This window comes from Phyllosticta citriasiana (genome assembly GCF_038021145.1).
Source record: "Phyllosticta citriasiana strain CBS 120426 chromosome Unknown IWZ02scaffold_4, whole genome shotgun sequence".
Lineage (NCBI taxonomy): Eukaryota > Fungi > Ascomycota > Dothideomycetes > Botryosphaeriales > Phyllostictaceae > Phyllosticta > Phyllosticta citriasiana.
Window position 1 is genome coordinate 404,471 of NW_027117281.1, and position 16,826 is coordinate 421,296.

Genomic DNA, 16,826 nt, shown 5'->3' on the forward strand with positions numbered 1-16,826 from the left:
GACGGGGTCGGCTAACTCGGCACACCGAGCCAACGCCACCGTGTCCATGGCTCCCTTGTTGACGACTTGGGTTGTCGGTGACACAGTCAGGCTCGATGAAAGAAGAGTGTGACATGGTCCTAGAAAGGCGGCTGACATGTTGCTGGTGATGCGTTTTGACGGGCGCCTTGCCTTGATCGGTTAGTGTCAAAGTCACGCTGTCTTCTGCTACAACCTTAGTTTGACCGCACCATGACTGTTCTTCCTGCATTACCGCCAAATTTCTCAAATTTGAGTAAAGACTGAAGTGGTGAGTTCCAAAATAGCGTGCGTATCTCAAAATCTCGATCAACGCCAGAATATCCAACCAACTCTCTCATCTCTCAAAGCCATCTCATCGATTGGAGGCCGGCCCGCTCCAACTCATCTTCGTCCTTCTCCTCCAAGTCGTCGACCTTTCCAGAACCTATAGTCGTGTCACTCTGTCCTGAGATCCATCTCGTTTTTTTGGAAATAGACCTACTTCGGTTCACCATCGTATTTATGCTTCACGCCGTCGACCTCTTTCAGATCCAGGACTCTTCAACTGTTTCTCTCATCTCTCAGAGCCATCTCATCTCCCGGAGCGAGGCTCGATTACCCCATTTCAAGCCGTCGGTCCAGAGTCTTAGCCGTGTCTCATCTCTCAGACCCATCTCGTCGCTTGGAGGCAGGCTCGCTCCACTCCATCTTCGCCTTCTTGATCCAAGCCGTCGAACTCTTCCACATGCTGTCTTATTTCATCCTCGGTGAAGTCGTAAAGGCATGGATCTTGCGCATCGAAACGATCCCAGTTCCTGCCAAGAGCCATAAGCGATTGTCGAGCAAAAATTAGCCACCAGGGAAGACAAACCTTTGGACCTGAATCAGGAAGTGCTTCAGAGGCAAAATGCCGAACTCCTGAGTCTTGATGGCGACATGAATCAGCGACCACATCGCATTGTTGGTCGCTTGCTTGTATTCGTCGCTACGCACCAGGAGCTGCTGGGTAATTCGGTCAAACTCCTCCTCGCTGACCTCCGGGTTAAGTTGCGCAAGAAACTCCTCTGGGTGGTTTAACATGTCATGGCCGCCGATGTCGAAAGCTGGCGGTGGAGCGTGAACGGCAAACGCAGGACCGGCCCACGCGCCTCGCCAGCCGATCACCGTCTCAATGCGAAGATCCTTGTCGACGAAAATGTCAGTCAGACTAAGACCAGGGTGACGGACGCGAGATGCTGTGATGCTGTCATCTTTTGGCATGATGTATTGAACAACCGAAGAGGCCTTTTGGAGCAATTCGACACAGACTTGGGGTGCACACTGAAGCCTCTTCACTCTTTGACCAGCCCCGTCTCGGTCCTCGCCAGCGTGTTTGGACAGCAAATCGATCTCGCATCGCAAAAGTGTTTTGACATAGTCACTCGCAGATGCCCCTTGAAATGGCTGTCAGGAATATCACATTTTCAAGGATCAGTCGAAGGCTTACTCGGCCCGTGGCAGTCTTTCAATTTTTCTCTCTCCCCCTCCCAAAGCCGGAACTCTTGGGAAGGTCCGATGTAGAAGTCGTACTCGGCACGCTTGACAACCTCCTCAGGCGCTTCGTTGACAACCTTTACTGGCTGCAAATCTTGAGGTGGATGGTCTTCGTAGCACTTGCGGAACAGTGATCCGTGCCTGTTTCGACGTCCGTTGCAATCCGAGGTGTGGGCAATATTCACAGGCTCACCATCAGAGCCACAATGCAGCCAATCCCTTTTCGAATTCGATGATCTCGCTAGCCACCTTTGCTTGTGACTTGAGATCCAGATCACGGCATAGCTTGCTCAGCTGATTACCCTCCGATTCCTCCATGAAGATGAAGCATCTCCTCGGCATGGGGTTGCGGTCTTCTATGGTGTCTCTGTATTCGATAAGGCTGTCGTCTTCGATGGACCTGCTGTCTTCGATGGACCTGCTATCTTCGATGGAGCTGTTGTCTTCGATGGAGCTGCCGTCTTCGACGGGACTGCCGACTTTGACGCGGCTAGTTGAAACATTCCAAAGCAGCACTGCGGCAGCAGGGAGCTTTAAAGCTCGCTCGCCAAATTGCATGACAGCAGCTGCGGAGGAGTTGTTTTGGACCAAGCGATCTGACCAGTCATACATCTTGATCGACATTTTGAAGATTCCGGTGCCCCTTCCGACCCTTTCATCCTTCAGTCTCAGCACTTTACGGTGTGGTCCGCTCTCGACCTTCTCGTGGGTGCTGTCGTCGTAGCAGTCAAGGCGGAAGCCCGTTGCCTCTCCAATCCACTGACCGACTCCGAATATGTCATAGTACGTATTGTACTTGGCACACAACTCGCAATCACTGTTGTAGGCGAACCAGTGGTCCTTCTCCGCAGAATATTCAACGGGCGCAGCAGCCTCAGAAGGCACCGGGGCTACAGTGGGCTCCACAGCCACAGCAGGTGCACCAGCCACCGAAGCCATTGTCAAGCGTGGAAGTGAAGTGTTGACGAGTGCAAATGTCGGGCGCAAGAGAAGAAGCTCGATCGTAAGTAGAGAAACACTTGAGAGGGCCGAAGTAGCAAGTTGGATTATGCAGAAGGCGAGCTGGTTATCGAAGAGTGGAAAAGGTGAGGTTGAGAAAAGAGTGTGTGGAGGATGTAGGTGGTTGCTTTATTGGCGAGCGGCGACACTGTTTGTCCACGCTGCGGCCGTCATCTGCCGACAAAAAGATGCAGGGCACTATCTGACATATCAAATCACCTTGCGCCGAAATATCGCCAGTGGTTTGCTGAGAGGAATGATTGATTTCTATGCAGGTGTAGAGTGGAATGGGTATCTCGAAACAATCAAAAGCGCTCAAATTCCTCCAAGTGCCTTCGACCGCACATCTCTTCTCCCCCGATCCATGTCGCTACATGCGAGTCCATAGTGATATACCCCAGCAGGCATCCTTTAAATCCATGCTCTGCTCCACCAGCATATCCATCTCCTTGTTCACAGCTGCTATCTCGTCATTTGTTACAGGGTATGGGCACGGAACATGGGCGTCAAAACGCTCCCAATGGCTGTCCAGAGACGCATTAGCAACGAGATCCAGGACTGAGCCAAGAAATATGTGGGACTTACCTGTGGATGTGCATCAAGAGCACCTTCAAGGGGAATGTCCCAAATTCTTGTGTTTTCCGGGCGATGTGAATGAGCGGAGAAATTGGCTCCTTGAGCAATTTTTTCAGCATCGTGCAGCGTTCTCAAAGCGTCTGCGAAAGCAGATCGAGCTCTTCTTTGCTCACTGCAGGCTTCAGCTGCTTGGTAACTCTTTCTGGGTGCAGCATTTCATCGTCCAGGGATAATTTCAATGCATCAGACATTGTTCCAAAGAGCGGTCCCACCCATGCCCCTCGCCGACCGATGACGGACTTGACATGGTATTTTTCATCCAAGTAGACGTCATCTATGCCGAAAGTAGGGTGGTGAAGCCGGGGCGATGTGATTTCGCTGTCTTTGGGCATGATGTACGGGACAATCGACAAGGCTCTTTCAAGGAGCTCAATGTAGTACTCGTGGGAGATCCCAGCCTTGTCAGATTTGGCAGGGGACATATCTTTCCCGTCGATTTTCCTTTAAAGCGCCTCTATCTCCAAGCGTAGAAGCGAATTCACGTAGTCCGTAGCACATGTCCCTGCGTGCCAATGTCAACGACATGATAACCTATAGATGAGACATGAGACGTACAGGGGCCATGGTGTTGTTCCATAAGTTGCTTGCCGTCTCCCTGGAAAAGGGTTTTCTCACACGAAGGACCAATATAAAATTTAGTTTCGGTGAGCCGCTTCTCCTCTGGGGAGGCGCCATGCAGTACTCTGGCCTTGTGACATCTTGGAAGTTCGTACATGAAGTCAGAAGACGGACGATAGAGTGATCCATAGCTGGAAGTGTATCAGAAAAGTGCAGAAGCTGGGGAGAGGACTGCCATCGACCGATCAAAAACGAGGGAGGAGACCCTTTTCTCATACAGCCAGGCAAAGTGCGACATTCCTGTTCTGGCCACCACGTCGTTCTGGAGGATTTTCTTGACCGAGCTTGCTGGGTTTCCCTTCGCAAAGTCCATGAGAACTGCTCTGTGGAGACTTGCAGCCTTCAGGTTTGGATTGCTCCACATCTGTGCTTTGGGGACTGGGAGCTTCAAAATCGTACGAAAAAAGCGCATGGTGGCGACCTGGGAGAACTGCTCATAGTGCATGTATTGGTAGAATGGCCGGGCGGGGTCCATGATACTTGCGATCCGAGAGCCCGGCTTTCGAGATTCGGTTCTCTCAAAGACTCTGAAAGTCTTATTGTGAGTCATGTTCTTTCCGTTCTCGTCGAAAAATTACGAACCTTTTGCAGGACTTTCATTGCCCGAGAGCTTCCTTGAGACAGCGAAAGTGTTGACGAGTGCAAAAGACGGGCGCAGGGGTCCTGGAGGCTTGATCACGGGCAAACCCACGTAGGGACGAGCCCCCGCAGCAAGCCGAAACATTTCGAGTGTTGGTAGAGCGATCCAGGTTGCGAAAGCTGCGGTGGACGAGAGAACGAGAGAGGTGGAGACGAGCGGTCGTCGGTTCATCGGCAGGCGATTTTTGTGCAACCATTGGCACCAGTTGCTCAAAGTGGTTACCGCGGGAGCACCCGAAGCGAGCCTGGATTACTTCAGTTTCCGTCGTAAGTCTGAGCGTCAAATCAGCAGTGACACCACAGAATACCATAAAGCGACAGCAAAATTTGAGATTTGATCATCCCTTGCTCCATGTCCTCACAACGCCGACATAGTCCTCAAAGAAACAGCAAACCAACAACCCAAAGCGTTCCAGCGCGAATCGTCTCAGAAAGAGTGAGAATAAGAGCCCAAAAATGCCAAAATCACCACTTCCATCGACAGCGCAACTTATCACCCTTGATGACCAAAACAAGCCGCTTCTCCTGCGACGGCACGCCATCACACCTCTCGACCAACTTCCTATACTCCTCTTTGCGCTTCTTGAACCTCAGCACAATCAACCGGCGCATACGCAGCTTTTCCTTCTCAATGACGAGCCGCCACACCTTCTTGGGCCGGGTACACGCATCAAAGAAGTCTTTCGAGCACCTGCCAAACTTGTGAACAAGGGGCTTCAGTTTGGCAACAGCCGAGCTGCGGAGCTCGTACCTCTTCGACGGCGTTTCAGCCTTCTTCTCGCGCCTTCGCAGCCACGGTGGGGCCTGCTTCTTTTCGGCCACGCGCAGCCGGAAGGGCAGAAGCAGCGGCTTCGTGTCGTCCTCGTCGAACGAGGTCATGGTCGGAGCAGGGCTCGAGACGGAGCCGCACGTTGGCACCGCTACCGCTGCTGTTTCGAACATGCTGACGTAGGGCTGTTTTGCGAGACAGGTGCGGCAGGTGGATTCGTGGCAGGGGAGTGTCAGCGAGACGTGGTCGCGCTCGTACTTGAAGCGGTGGATTGGGCGGCCGCAGTTGGTCCGGCGAATCTTTTGCGCGCAGTCGTCTGTCATGTTGCGAGGACGGTGTTAGCGGGTGCCTGCGTGAGTGGCGGAGGAGGTGGCCTTGATCGAGCTGCTCACTGACCAATACCGGGGCTGGCTCTGCTGTAGAATCCGCGGTCGGTTTGTGAAAGTGTTTGATGTGGCAGCGATGAGATGTTTGCTCTTTCGTATGAAGGCAAACGTCCTTGAATATGGAAGCGAAGAATGATTTGAGCGACTGTTGTCTTGGATTCTGCACAAGAAACGAATGGAGTTTGCAAAAGAAGCTACCAGAGCTTGGTTGGAAGAATTAAAAGGCAAGGAGATTGACAAACTGGGACTGAAAAGGCAAGGACGATGGGATGAGGTAGAAATATGTTGACAATAGACTACAGGAGCTTTGGACAGTAGCGTTCTTTATTCATCAAGTCAGTGGGTTGTGCTTCCCTTTGTCATCAAAGACACATGGCTGAGACACTCTGGCGGCAGTGGCTTGAGAAGGTACAAAGAACTTGGATTGTAAGCGAGATATCGCTGCAAAGTGCCGAGCCAGCCAATGCTATTTTGAGGTCCTCCACTTCTTTACTCAACGTCTGATTTTACTTGTCTGGGCTTCATGTTCCAACCTAGGAGCTCGTGCGAGGGGAGAGGTGCAAAAGTGTTCAGAGCCGAGGGAAAACGAGTCTTGCGCTTCAGCTTCAAGGTCGCTGTTGAACATTAGTCTCCTGACATCGAATGTGGTTTGTACTGACATGCTTGGATGGCTTTGCCACCTTGTAGACAGCCGTCTTGCCCTTCTTGTCGACAAACGCAACTCCCTCATCCTCATCCTCTTCCTCCTCGTCATCCTCGTCCGTCTGCTCGGGAACATTCATGCGTAGAGGGTCGACAAGTGAGAACAGCTTGCCATCCGCACCATGGGTCTTAATCCACTTCGGGCGGGTGCCGTAATCCACAAGCAATTCGGGAATCGTGTCGTATACGCGGAAGTTGATTTGGCCCTCGCGCTTCCTGACGTTCGCCGTCACCGCCAGCTTCTCCAACATGGCCGCGTTCGCCGTCGACGTCGCGATCTCCAACTCCCGCTTGAATTCCGGGTCCAGGTCGTCCGGGAACGTGATGATGGGCACGGGATCGTTACGCTTGTCCTCGTGCTCTTTCTGGAGGAGCGGGTTGATGTCTTCGGTGACGGGCTGGTATGCGGCTTGGTCGACCCGCCGGTGGCTGACCATGCCCTTGATGGACTTTGCGATAGTCCAGACAGAAAAGTTGGAGTGCCTTGTGGCGTAGGGACTTATGTTGCTGGGCTGGGCTTGCTTGCCGCGCAGAATGCCCCGGAGGCGGTCTTTGGTCTGAGAAATGGTGGGCTTGAGTCCTTGGTATGGCATGGTGGTGAGAGCGAAGCGTTCTCGGCGGCAAAAGCTGGCGAGGGACTGATGCTGTCGAGGACAAGAGAGATGGATGTGGATGATGGAGTCAGAGTTGAGAGGAAAGTATTCGGTAGGTGATGGGATTTTGGCATCATGATTATGGGCGCTCCAGCCGCGAGAGCGTGTGTACTAGCCGCGAGAACACCAGCCGTGAGAACACCAGCCGCGATGGTTTTAATGCGCGAACTTTCACACATCATGGTTTTCAAACTAACATCAACAGTGACGAGTTCACATGGATACGCAGTAACCATGCATCACCTAAGAACAATGTCCAGCTTGGATGAACAAGCGCATAACATATTGTTCACTGTCGACGCTTCTTCAGGGACAGTGCTGGTGCGATGACGACTTCGATACGATAGTTCGACTGTTTGGTGGCCACGCCTGACTAGGGGTTGCTGCGGTGGAGGAGCCGATGCCCTCGAAAGGGAACAATGATGAAAGCGAATTCGAAAACAAGCCAGGTCAAAGACGCCGCCATCTAGGACAATGTCAGCTCAAAGGCTTCTCCAGCAATCCATTTTCGACGTGAAAGAACTCTAACAAAGGACAAAGTAAGAGCGCAAGACAAACTGTTTATTCTCCCACTCCTTTCGATGCTTATATAACGAGGGTCAGAGCATCTTCGAATCGATCATCATCAAACAAGTTCAATCCAGCCAACTCAAGCAGGTCTTGAAGACACGATTAGGTATCGCCAACGAACACTCACCCTAATACAGCCCAACAAAACCCAAAACACGAAATGTCCTCAGGCGAGAACAACAACAAAAACAAGGGAAAGGGAAAGGAGATTTTCAAGGGTTGCTCTGGCGGAGCTGAGACCGGCGAGGTTTGGCATCACCTAACTTGTGGCCACATCATCAGCACGCGCCCCAAACTGGCCTACTGCGGACCCAACTGTGCCGGAAACAATGGATCAGGGCCATCGAGATTCCCATTCCGGTGCCGGGCTTGCGGAGACACGTCGGGTCGCTGGTGCGAAGTCTTCGATGTGACCGAAGAGACCGACATCGAGTGCTGGGCCGATGCGGAAACAATGAGAGACGAGGACCTCACCGTTGATTCCATGGAGGTTGATGAGTCCGATGATGACGACCAAGCCGTCTCCACCTCCAGCTCTGATACCATGTACTCGTTTGCCCAATCCGACGACACTGCCTCGGTCAACGATGTGGACATGGACGACGCCGAGTCCAACGACGACGACGAACCCCCTTTCCATCTCGCTCAGGTCACAGCTGGCCACTCGAACTGGGTGCCGACCGGACGGCGACAGGCCATCCTCTATGCTGAATTGCGCAGGCCTCGCTCGCGCTCGAGGAGCCCTGGGCGTGACGCGCCTTACAGACAGCGCTCGACCGGCGCGGACCATGAGCGCACCCCCAGTCCCACGCAGGATCGTGTTACGCGCCAAAGGAACCGCGTTGATCGGCCATCGAATGCGCACAGGGAATGCTCGACGAGCTATGATAGGGAGCGCAGGCTGTGCCTTGCGTCCAAGCAATTTGGCCAGCCAAGGTTCCCGGACTTTCAGTAAGTCTTGTACATCCCCTTTCCGCTGACGCGTGGCAGCCCTGTTTTAGCTCTAGTAAGCTCAGAGGAGGGACAAGTAAGTGTAATCACATACACCAAATGTTTAACTTCTCAGCATCCCAAGCTCTTTCCTTTTCGTGATGCAGACTGTGAAGGTGACAAGAGTGCATTTGAGACGCAGAAGCGTGTGTGACACTAATCCTTGGAATCTCATCTCTTGGAGTCTCGTGATATGAAGGACAGCCTGAAGGTTGTTAAGTAAAGGACAAGGACGGTAAGAAAGTGGCGGCACGTAGGACCAAAATTCGAAGAGGAGAAAGGAACACTGTTGTTTCGTCAGATTAAAAGAGACTGGAAGATATTCAGTTAGTAGATGCGAGTGGCAAGTAACAGTTCAACATCAGAAACCGCAAAAATCAACTTACTCCTGAGCGACACCACACTAGGTGTCCAACATCATTTTCACCGTTCCCCCCCCCCCCATCACCTCGACTCCCAAAGCCCCTCAAAACATCGCCGATGTCAATTTTCCGCAAAAAGTTGCCAAGCCCCTGAACGCCGAGCCTTCCTCAACAAAGAAGACCTGCCGCGCACATCACCACATCTGCCGCGTATGCGGCAATCACGGTAACCGCGTTCAGAGAGCTTGGCACGAAGCGAACGGACGGCCAGACAAAGAAGATGGATGCGCGGGGATATATGCGACGAAGCTGCGACTGCGCTCGAAAGGCACGAGGCTATTATTTGGGTTCTTGACTCCTAAGCAGATTGAGCGACAAATTCAATATTCTTCCTTTCCTTCAAAGACTGGGGAGAGGGTACAGCGATTGATTTGGTTGGAGACGACGCGACTCGATGAAGTGCGCGCGCTCTGATCCCACGCACGCCATGGCTGTGAAGCGCCTACGGACGGGCGACTCGTCGCGGCGCTCCACAAGGGCACGCACGCAGCAACCAGGGAAAGAGTACAGGACAGGACTGCGCCCATCGTGTGCAGTCAGCCACGCGACGAGTTCGGCTTCTTCGACTGATGGGCTTCGCGCGAAGGGACAGAAGCGGCTGCGATTCCGGCCAACCCTACGACAACGCAATTCGCCCTCGAGCCACGGCAAGCGACAGAAGGTCAGCGGAGAGTCGACGCCAGCGCCCCCGGCACAGCACGCGCGTTTCAGTCCCAAAGCTTTTCAGGACCTAGCGGCGGCAGCGCTGCGCGTTGTTGAGCGGCACTTTGCAATGCCTCATGTGCAGACGCGGCAGCGACGGCAGCAGCAGCATCACCACGAGCAGGAATCTAGCCAAGACCAAGACGTCTTCCATCGGAGAGATAATTACGAGCCCGGGTGGCATTTTGAAGAGTTGGCGGCGCACGAGACGGACTCGGATGGCTACGAAGGAGGAAACGCGGAAGATTCGGATGAGGCGGAGCCGGGAGTCGTGTATGAGAGCCGTGAGACCGATTGGGGATATACGAAGCCGGTATTTATCGACCTGGAAGAGAATGATGGGCGCAGTGATAGCGATGGGTATGATACGCCGATTGAGGATCGGGCTGCTTGGTTGAGAGCCGTGAGGTAGGACAAACACATCAAGCTAGAGGTTGTGAAATTTTGCGAAGCAAGAGATCTATTTGGTGCAGCCTTTAGTTGAATTTGAAAGCTTCAAACCCCAGAATGAGTCAATGTGAAACTGGACTTTTGAATGTGATCAAAGGTTTAGAGCACGAAACATTCAAGGGGGAGGTGCGAGATCCAGTCCCTCTACAGTAAGTTTAAAGGCGTCATGGCGAGCATATGAACCAGCGACGTCGAGGTCCAGCCGTCCTCTCTCACAATCCTCAAAGTCGACATCGACGACCAACAGGCTGTCGGAATCGTCCTCCCACAGAGGCCCAGCCAGAATATCGCCCAAAGGAGAAATGATGCACGAGCCGCCTCGGCAGACAAACTCCTCGACTTCAGGAGAAGAAACCTGGTGATCTTGCGCAGCTTTTGGTTCTGGCCAACAAATTTCGTGGTGCTCTGGTGTCTCGGTGATCTTGGACTTTCGGCGGCCGCGAGGGGAAACGCTGTTTGGTCTCGAGTCGTCTCCGTCCTCGATGGCTGAAGAAGAGGTGCCATTGGGGACAGCAGGCAAGCAAATTTCGTGTCCCTCTCTTGTTGTAACAGTCGACCTTCTGCGTCCTTCCAGCTTGTGTTCGACGGCCTGGTCCTTCTTTTCGGCCTCCTGTTTCGCCGCTGCCGCCGGATTTCTCACCCAATCTGGCAACTGCTTCCTCCTGACGCACTGATTCGAGCTCAGGACGAACGCGCGACTCTCGCATGCCACGGTCCTCATCAATGGCAGCCAGGTATCGCGGGCATCAGCCGTGGGCGCCAGATACAAGTTGACATTTTGGGCATAAATGGCGAACCGCGTCAACGGCATGAGATTTTCCCAGCAAATGGCGGCCGCAAGTGTGACTCGGACGCCCTTGATATCAGTGACAACGGCCTTGAGCGTGCTCGCCGCGCCCTGAGCCCACACAAGGCGCTCCGTTCCCGTCGGCATGACCTTGCGACGCTTGCCCAGCATCCCCAGCCGCGGACACACGTACACAACGGCGCAGTAGAGGCTGCCTCCAGCGCGCTCCACGAGCCCCGTCACCACGAAGACGCCCGTCTCGCGCGCGATGCGCTCCAGCTCTTCTCGCGTCCCGTCGCCCCGCACCGAAGAGCCCTTGGCCACTGGTAGCTTGCGGTCAACCCACGCGTCGCCGGCGCCCACGGGCGTGTCGCCAAGATCAACCGCGTCGTGGAAGTAGCGCAGGAATTGCTCGCGCCCGATGGGATCGCGTGCCCCAACCGCGGCGCCAAACGTACATGTGCGAGGATAGCCGCCTAGATAGGCCTCCGGGAAGAGGAGCAGGTCGACGCCGCTTTCGGCGGCGCGCTTGGTGGTTGCTTCAAGGGCCTTGAGTGTCTCTTGGGTGGTGTCCAAAGTGCGAGACTGGGCCACAGCCAACTTGAGTCTCTGTGGCATCTTGACGTAGGGCAAGACAATGGGCCAGATGGAGAGTTCAGCGAGATTCGACAGGGGTTGGTTGTGTTCTGGTGCGAAGAGAGTGGGTTGCGATAGAAGTCAAGTTATGGCGTGAGGGGTAGGTAGTCTTAGCTGCTCAGGTGGGGCCATGCTCTTTCGAGACGCCCCCGCATTGGCAAGGCGACAATGACCTATCATGTCTATATCGACAGTGAATGAGAATAATGGATTTGACGTTGTCGTGGCAGATTGCCGAATTTGCCGCAGGACCTGAACTGAGGTCTGTGCCAAGGGTTGCGTGACCGAAGCTAAACCGCGTTCGTCGTCAGTATGCCATTCTTGAACTTGAGCTTGTTCATGTTGTTGTATTCGTAATTGTCTACCAACCAACATCTGATTTACATAGAAACCAAGCAGCCATTATCGTCGTTTCCATGTCTCGTGGCCGATACCGTCCCCCAACCATGAAGCGCTATTGCTTTACTTGGGCCCGACCAAAACGACGACATTTTGTCTCATGTTGTCTCATCTCCTCTTGGGCTTTATCAGCTCATTAAAAGCTTGATCGATGGCCCTCTTCACCTCTCTATAGCTCACCACCAACACGCTCTGCTCATCTCTGCTGACCAATGAAATCTTCTCGTCGCTGGCGACGTCGAGCTTGTTCAGGCAGTTTATGACGTGACCCAAGTCCACCACGGCATGACCGTTTGCGTCCACTTGATGAAATACGTAATCCCGGAACAGTTTGATGTAGTAGCGTTCGCCAGTCTCGGACCATTGAGGATTGTTTTCGAATTCTGGGCGCTCATTGATAAAGTTCAACTTGGCCATGAGCCTTACTAGACGGCCGTTCTCCAACTCGCGTGCGAGATTAGATGACAGCGTGTCTTCAGCGTGAAAGGTGTTGTCCAAAACCACAGCCATCTTGTCCGCAATGGACCCAAGGAAAAGGTTGATGTCTTTCGGTGTCACCGCGGGGTTCTGAGGGCTTGCTGGAGGGCTGAGAAGCCAAGAGACGCACTCGACCAGATCCTTGCTATAACTACGAGCCAAAAGGTCCAAGGCTTTTGGTGCGTTGACTGGGCTGACTGTGTTGTTACTCGCTATCGTGATTACAAGACGTCCAAGTTGGCTCAAGTCCTCTTGCTGGAGCTCAGGCAGCGGACGAATCGTGTCAAAATGAACCAGATCCAGGATGGCGCAGCTGTTGAGTCGTATCCGATTCTTGGATGTGACCAGGATTTTGGACGGATGGATCAGTCTTGCCGCCAAGTTGTGGCTGTGAATTGCTCTTAATGCAGATGCAATCTGAACAATGTAGCTCCAGAGCACAGTCTCAGAGACTGTTTGCGGATTGGCTCTGCCATGGAATCCCCGAGCAGTCTGCAAATGCTGTTCAGAAAGAGTCTTGGAGAGTGGGTGGTAGTCGGTCACAAAAATTAGCGAACTGTCTCCAAAAGCCCGGGTGGTGAAGGCATCGTGAATGGCGACAATGCTTCCATTATCAACGCGCTTCCAGGGTCGAACGGAGAAGATGGCTTGCTCGCTGGTCAAACGGTATCCCTCCAGTCTACGAAGAGTATAGGTAAGACCATCTTTGCCCGAGACTGCCTTGTAAACCCAAGTGGGATATCCAAAAAGAGTTGCATTCTTCTGATTGTTGGTGTCCAATGGTACCAGAGAATGGAAGTGATCGACAGCACTCGGGAGCGTCGAATTGGGTAGGATTTGGCGAGTGGCTTCTGACTTGCGCTGCAAGTCCTCGCGCAACTGATCAGGGATAAAAAAATCATGGCTTGTTTTCTGATAAGTCAAGAGGTTTTCTGGATGAGGACCCATTGGCGCATAGAGGTGATATTGAATTGGCTGCGGGAAGCCCCCAACAGCGTTTTGGAAAAAGGCGGCGCCGCCCATGGTCGCTGCATCTTGGGTGTATGGATTCAACTGAGCTGCATGGTTTGCGGGGCTCATGCCGCTCATGGCGGCACCGGCAGGATTAAAGTTGTCATAGGGGTTCAGGGCCGCCGAAACGGCGCTCTCTCCCTGGAAGATGTTAGGTCGGACCAGAGGCACATGGACTCGAGCAAGGGAGAGAAACAGGTGGGCCATGATGGCAGCCACGTCAAACGTTTGCGAGGCAGCAAACTGCCGTCTTTCCAAACGCGACCTGAAACCAAACGTACCTGAACGTCGAATCCCTGTGGCACAAACTCCTGAAAATCGTGCCCATGCCACTCGGGCGCAGGTTCTTTGGTGTGGACAGGCGGGGTTATGGTGGAGTTGACATTGGATTTGGGAGTGAAGACGGCGGCATTGGCAGCTTTTGGAGATATGGTGGTAGCTCTCGGCGAGGATGCGGCGCCATTCGAGGCGGGCTGGAGGGGAGTGAAGGAGGGCGAATCGACGTTGAAGCGCTTTTTGACATTTTCGGACTGGGCAGATGCGATCTTGGATGGGTCGTGCTGGAAGACGCAGCCGTTGTGTTCGTGGCGGCAGTGGCCGTATATGGTGACGTTCCGACACAGAATGTTGCTTTTGGGGTTGTAGTCTGCGGGGCGGACAGAGGGAGGTTAGCATGGGCTGCTAGCGATGACGGACCTCGAGGTCAAGATACCGCGTCCTTTGTTTGGCCTGGGAGAAGCGACAGCCCGGCGGCTTTCACCCGGGCTTCCTCCAATTGCTGCCATCAGCGCTGAGAAGCTTCATGCAGCATGGTCAGCGGGCGTCGCGGGGAGAGCTAGGCGCGGAGGAGGGCGGCCGTGATGTCGCGGGTGCTGGTGCTGGTGCTGGTGCTGGGGCCGCCTGAGTCGGCGGTCGAGGTTTCGGGGCGGAACAGCAGCTGGAGACGACGTCGACGAGGAGGAGGCGGCGGGGCGGACGAACAAAGCCCATCCATTAGGGGAGAGACGGCAGCGTGTAGGACGACGACGACAATGAGAAGATCCAGTCGCTTTCAGCTGGAGCGGGAGCAGCAGATTGGATTGGCATTACCTACATTGGACCAGACGCTCGACTCGACTGCCGCGGCCACGACTTTTTCCATTGCCCAGCGCCCGCCGCCCACCCTGCGTCATTGCCGCTCCCGCGGACTAAACACCTACCCATCTTCCACCAGACCTCAACCTCCCCACCATCCGTCTGTCGACACGCGTCGCTTCTCCTCCCGGCTCCTCTCTCCTGCTGCCGCTGGCCTTGCGCCATGACTTCGCCCGCCGGCCCTGTCGACATTGGCCAGCTATCCGACGACCAGCAAACGGCACTCCAGCAATTCACTGCCGTCACCGACCAGCCTGTCGAAACCGCAATTCCCCTGCTGCAGAGATGCCAGTGGAATGTCCAAGTCTGCCTCCCTCATCGTTTCTCCTTCTCGGCTCTGTTCTGACCCAGTAAAGATCGCCATATCCAGGCATTTTGACGGTGAACCCGCCGAGCCCGCGATACCAGAAGACCCGGTCCCCGCTCCTCAGGACACCCGTCGGAGAGAGACTCTGGCAAACGGCTTTGGTCGCTCAACAACCATCGGACGTCGCAATCTCGAGCCCGCACCGCGCGTCGTCCCACAGCCAGAGCATCAAGTGACACAGCAAGCTCCATTGATACTCTCTCTGGTCCTCTTCCCCTTTCGATTCGCGTACAGCATTGTATCCAAGTTCTTCAATGTCTTTTCCTACCTATTTCCATTCCTCCCCCGCTTCATCGGAACGCGGGCTGCTCCACATGCGCGCCGGAGAGACACCAGTGGGCGGCGACCCCTAAATCCGCGAGACACGGCCGCGAGGTTCATCAGGGAGTTTGAGGAGGAATATGGCGCCCACGAGATCCCCTTCTTTGAGGGCGGCTATGCGCAGGCTTTTGATCTGGCCAAAAAGGAGCTCAAGTTTTTGCTGGTGGTGCTGGTCTCTCCCGAGCACGACGACACGGCATCCTTCATCCGCGAGACACTCTTGTCTCCCGAAGTTGTAGCATTCATCAAGAATCCGGCAAACAACATGATCGTCTGGGCCGGCAACGTGCAGGACTCAGAAGCTTACCAGGTTTCCAACGCGCTCAACTGCACAAAGTTCCCGTTTGCAGCCCTCATCGTCCACACGCCGTCCGTCTCCTCCACGGCCATGTCAACGGTCGCCCGCATAGTTGGTTCAACGCCGCCAGCAACCTTCATGTCGCGCCTGCAAACCGCCATGGCACAAAACTCGGAACCCCTCAACCGGGCGCGCGCCACACGCGCCGAGCAACAAGCTGCGCGCAACATCCGCCAAGCACAAGACACGGCGTATGAGCGGTCACTGGCACAAGACCGCGAACGGGCGCGGCGGCGTCGCGAGGAAGAGGAGGTGCGGCAGCGCGCAGAGCAAGAAGAGCGCGCAAAGCAAGAAGCCAAGGAGCGCGAGGCGCGCAACCTGGCAGCGTGGCGGGCATGGCGGGCGCGCTCCATCGCGGGCGAGCCGAGCTCAGACGTTAAGGACGCGGTGCGCATCAGCCTGCGCATGCCCTCGGGCGACCGTGTGGTGCGCCGCTTTGCGCCCGATGCGGACATGGAAGAGCTGTACGCGTTTGTCGAGTGCTACGATGTCCTCCAGCAGCAGCAGGAGGCTTCGCAAGACGCCGTGGCGGCAGAGAAGCCAGAGGCATACGAGCACGAGTACAAATTCGTCCTCGTGTCGCCGATGCCGCGCGAGGAGTTTGACCTGCAAAAGGGCGGCTCCATCAAGCAGCGCATCGGGCGCAGCGGCAACTTGATTGTGGAGCGCACGGATTTGGACGATGACGATGAGGAGGAAGAAGACGGAGGTGTCGATGCCAAGTAGAGCCAGCCGGCCAGCCACCGTTGCGAGTGGGCCTGGTGTTGTGCTGTACCTTGTCTGTTGTCTCTCTGTCTGTTTAAACTACTACCTTGCCTACCTACCTACCTACCTACCTACGCTTCTACCACTCTACTTTTCTTTTTCCTAGGTCTTCTTCACAACAAGTCGGATCTTGGATTCGGTCGTATTGTCACCGTTGTCGTCGTCGTGGTCGTTTGAAACAAAGTTGAGTCGAGTCGAGTCGAGATACGTCGCGTCGCGTCTTTCAGTCTCTCTGTCTATCTGTGTTGTCTGCAAAGAAAGAAGCCATGGGCGCAAGCATCGGGCTGGCGTTTTGCTTTCCCCTCACCGGAGTCAAGAGTGCTTCCCTTCCCTTCCTCCCTTCCTTTCTTCCTTTCTTTCTTCTCTTCCCGCCATCGTCGGTCAATCAAATCAAAGTGCTGTGTTTCGTTGGTTGCCCTGGGGACTACAAATGTATGTGGACCATGTCTTCACGTCTTCCTTTCTTGTAGCGGCACCTACCTATTCAATTCGTCTGACGTTC

The 16,826-nt window shown here is 54.5% G+C and overlaps 9 protein-coding genes across 9 annotated transcripts; 3 read left to right on the forward strand and 6 right to left on the reverse strand.

Annotated features, from left to right (window-relative positions):
• Positions 1–258: 258 nt before the first annotated feature.
• Positions 259–2,472, reverse strand: IWZ02DRAFT_480301 (uncharacterized protein; the record flags this gene model as incomplete). The annotated part of the gene is made up of 4 exons (XM_066769106.1): positions 259–815; positions 872–1,433; positions 1,487–1,674; positions 1,739–2,472. 4 exons carry the CDS (start codon positions 2,470–2,472, stop codon positions 665–667), a joined length of 1,635 nt encoding a protein of 544 aa, XP_066624348.1. The 3' UTR covers positions 259–664.
• A 742-nt stretch (positions 2,473–3,214) lies between these two features.
• IWZ02DRAFT_200290 (uncharacterized protein) lies at positions 3,215–3,785 on the reverse strand. Its single transcript, XM_066762559.1, has 2 exons — positions 3,724–3,785; positions 3,215–3,670 (listed from the first exon to the last, which is right to left on the reverse strand). Exon 2 carries the CDS (start codon positions 3,588–3,590, stop codon positions 3,240–3,242), a length of 351 nt encoding a protein of 116 aa, XP_066624349.1. The 5' UTR covers positions 3,591–3,670; positions 3,724–3,785; the 3' UTR covers positions 3,215–3,239.
• On the reverse strand, positions 3,401–4,559 carry IWZ02DRAFT_200293 (uncharacterized protein). Its single transcript, XM_066762560.1, has 4 exons — positions 4,369–4,559; positions 3,969–4,313; positions 3,724–3,917; positions 3,401–3,670 (listed from the first exon to the last, which is right to left on the reverse strand). Exons 2-4 carry the CDS (start codon positions 4,259–4,261, stop codon positions 3,612–3,614), a joined length of 546 nt encoding a protein of 181 aa, XP_066624350.1. The 5' UTR covers positions 4,262–4,313; positions 4,369–4,559; the 3' UTR covers positions 3,401–3,611.
• Positions 4,560–4,716: 157 nt separating this feature from the next.
• Positions 4,717–5,907, forward strand: IWZ02DRAFT_515598 (uncharacterized protein). Its single transcript, XM_066770655.1, has one exon. It carries the CDS (start codon positions 4,882–4,884, stop codon positions 5,587–5,589), a length of 708 nt encoding a protein of 235 aa, XP_066624351.1. The 5' UTR covers positions 4,717–4,881; the 3' UTR covers positions 5,590–5,907.
• A 162-nt stretch (positions 5,908–6,069) lies between these two features.
• Positions 6,070–6,875, reverse strand: IWZ02DRAFT_488801 (uncharacterized protein; the record flags this gene model as incomplete). The annotated part of the gene is made up of 2 exons (XM_066769501.1): positions 6,070–6,194; positions 6,236–6,875. The coding sequence occupies 2 exons, from the start codon at positions 6,873–6,875 to the stop codon at positions 6,070–6,072; spliced, it is 765 nt and encodes a 254-aa protein (XP_066624352.1).
• Positions 6,876–7,665: 790 nt separating this feature from the next.
• Positions 7,666–10,031, forward strand: IWZ02DRAFT_488802 (uncharacterized protein; the record flags this gene model as incomplete). Its single annotated transcript, XM_066769502.1, has 3 exons — positions 7,666–8,456; positions 8,496–8,532; positions 9,504–10,031. The coding sequence occupies 3 exons, from the start codon at positions 7,666–7,668 to the stop codon at positions 10,029–10,031; spliced, it is 1,356 nt and encodes a 451-aa protein (XP_066624353.1).
• A 76-nt stretch (positions 10,032–10,107) lies between these two features.
• IWZ02DRAFT_200297 (carbon-nitrogen hydrolase) lies at positions 10,108–11,713 on the reverse strand. Its single transcript, XM_066762561.1, has one exon. The coding sequence runs from the start codon at positions 11,472–11,474 to the stop codon at positions 10,185–10,187; it is 1,290 nt and encodes a 429-aa protein (XP_066624354.1). The 5' UTR covers positions 11,475–11,713; the 3' UTR covers positions 10,108–10,184.
• Positions 11,714–11,725: 12 nt separating this feature from the next.
• Positions 11,726–14,304, reverse strand: IWZ02DRAFT_446023 (PAB-dependent poly(A)-specific ribonuclease subunit PAN3). Its single transcript, XM_066767202.1, has 3 exons — positions 14,092–14,304; positions 13,661–14,025; positions 11,726–13,520 (listed from the first exon to the last, which is right to left on the reverse strand). Exons 1-3 carry the CDS (start codon positions 14,162–14,164, stop codon positions 12,000–12,002), a joined length of 1,959 nt encoding a protein of 652 aa, XP_066624355.1. The 5' UTR covers positions 14,165–14,304; the 3' UTR covers positions 11,726–11,999.
• Positions 14,305–14,538: 234 nt separating this feature from the next.
• Positions 14,539–16,438, forward strand: IWZ02DRAFT_200358 (uncharacterized protein). Its single transcript, XM_066762562.1, has 2 exons — positions 14,539–14,817; positions 14,870–16,438. Exons 1-2 carry the CDS (start codon positions 14,677–14,679, stop codon positions 16,283–16,285), a joined length of 1,557 nt encoding a protein of 518 aa, XP_066624356.1. The 5' UTR covers positions 14,539–14,676; the 3' UTR covers positions 16,286–16,438.
• Positions 16,439–16,826: the final 388 nt, after the last annotated feature.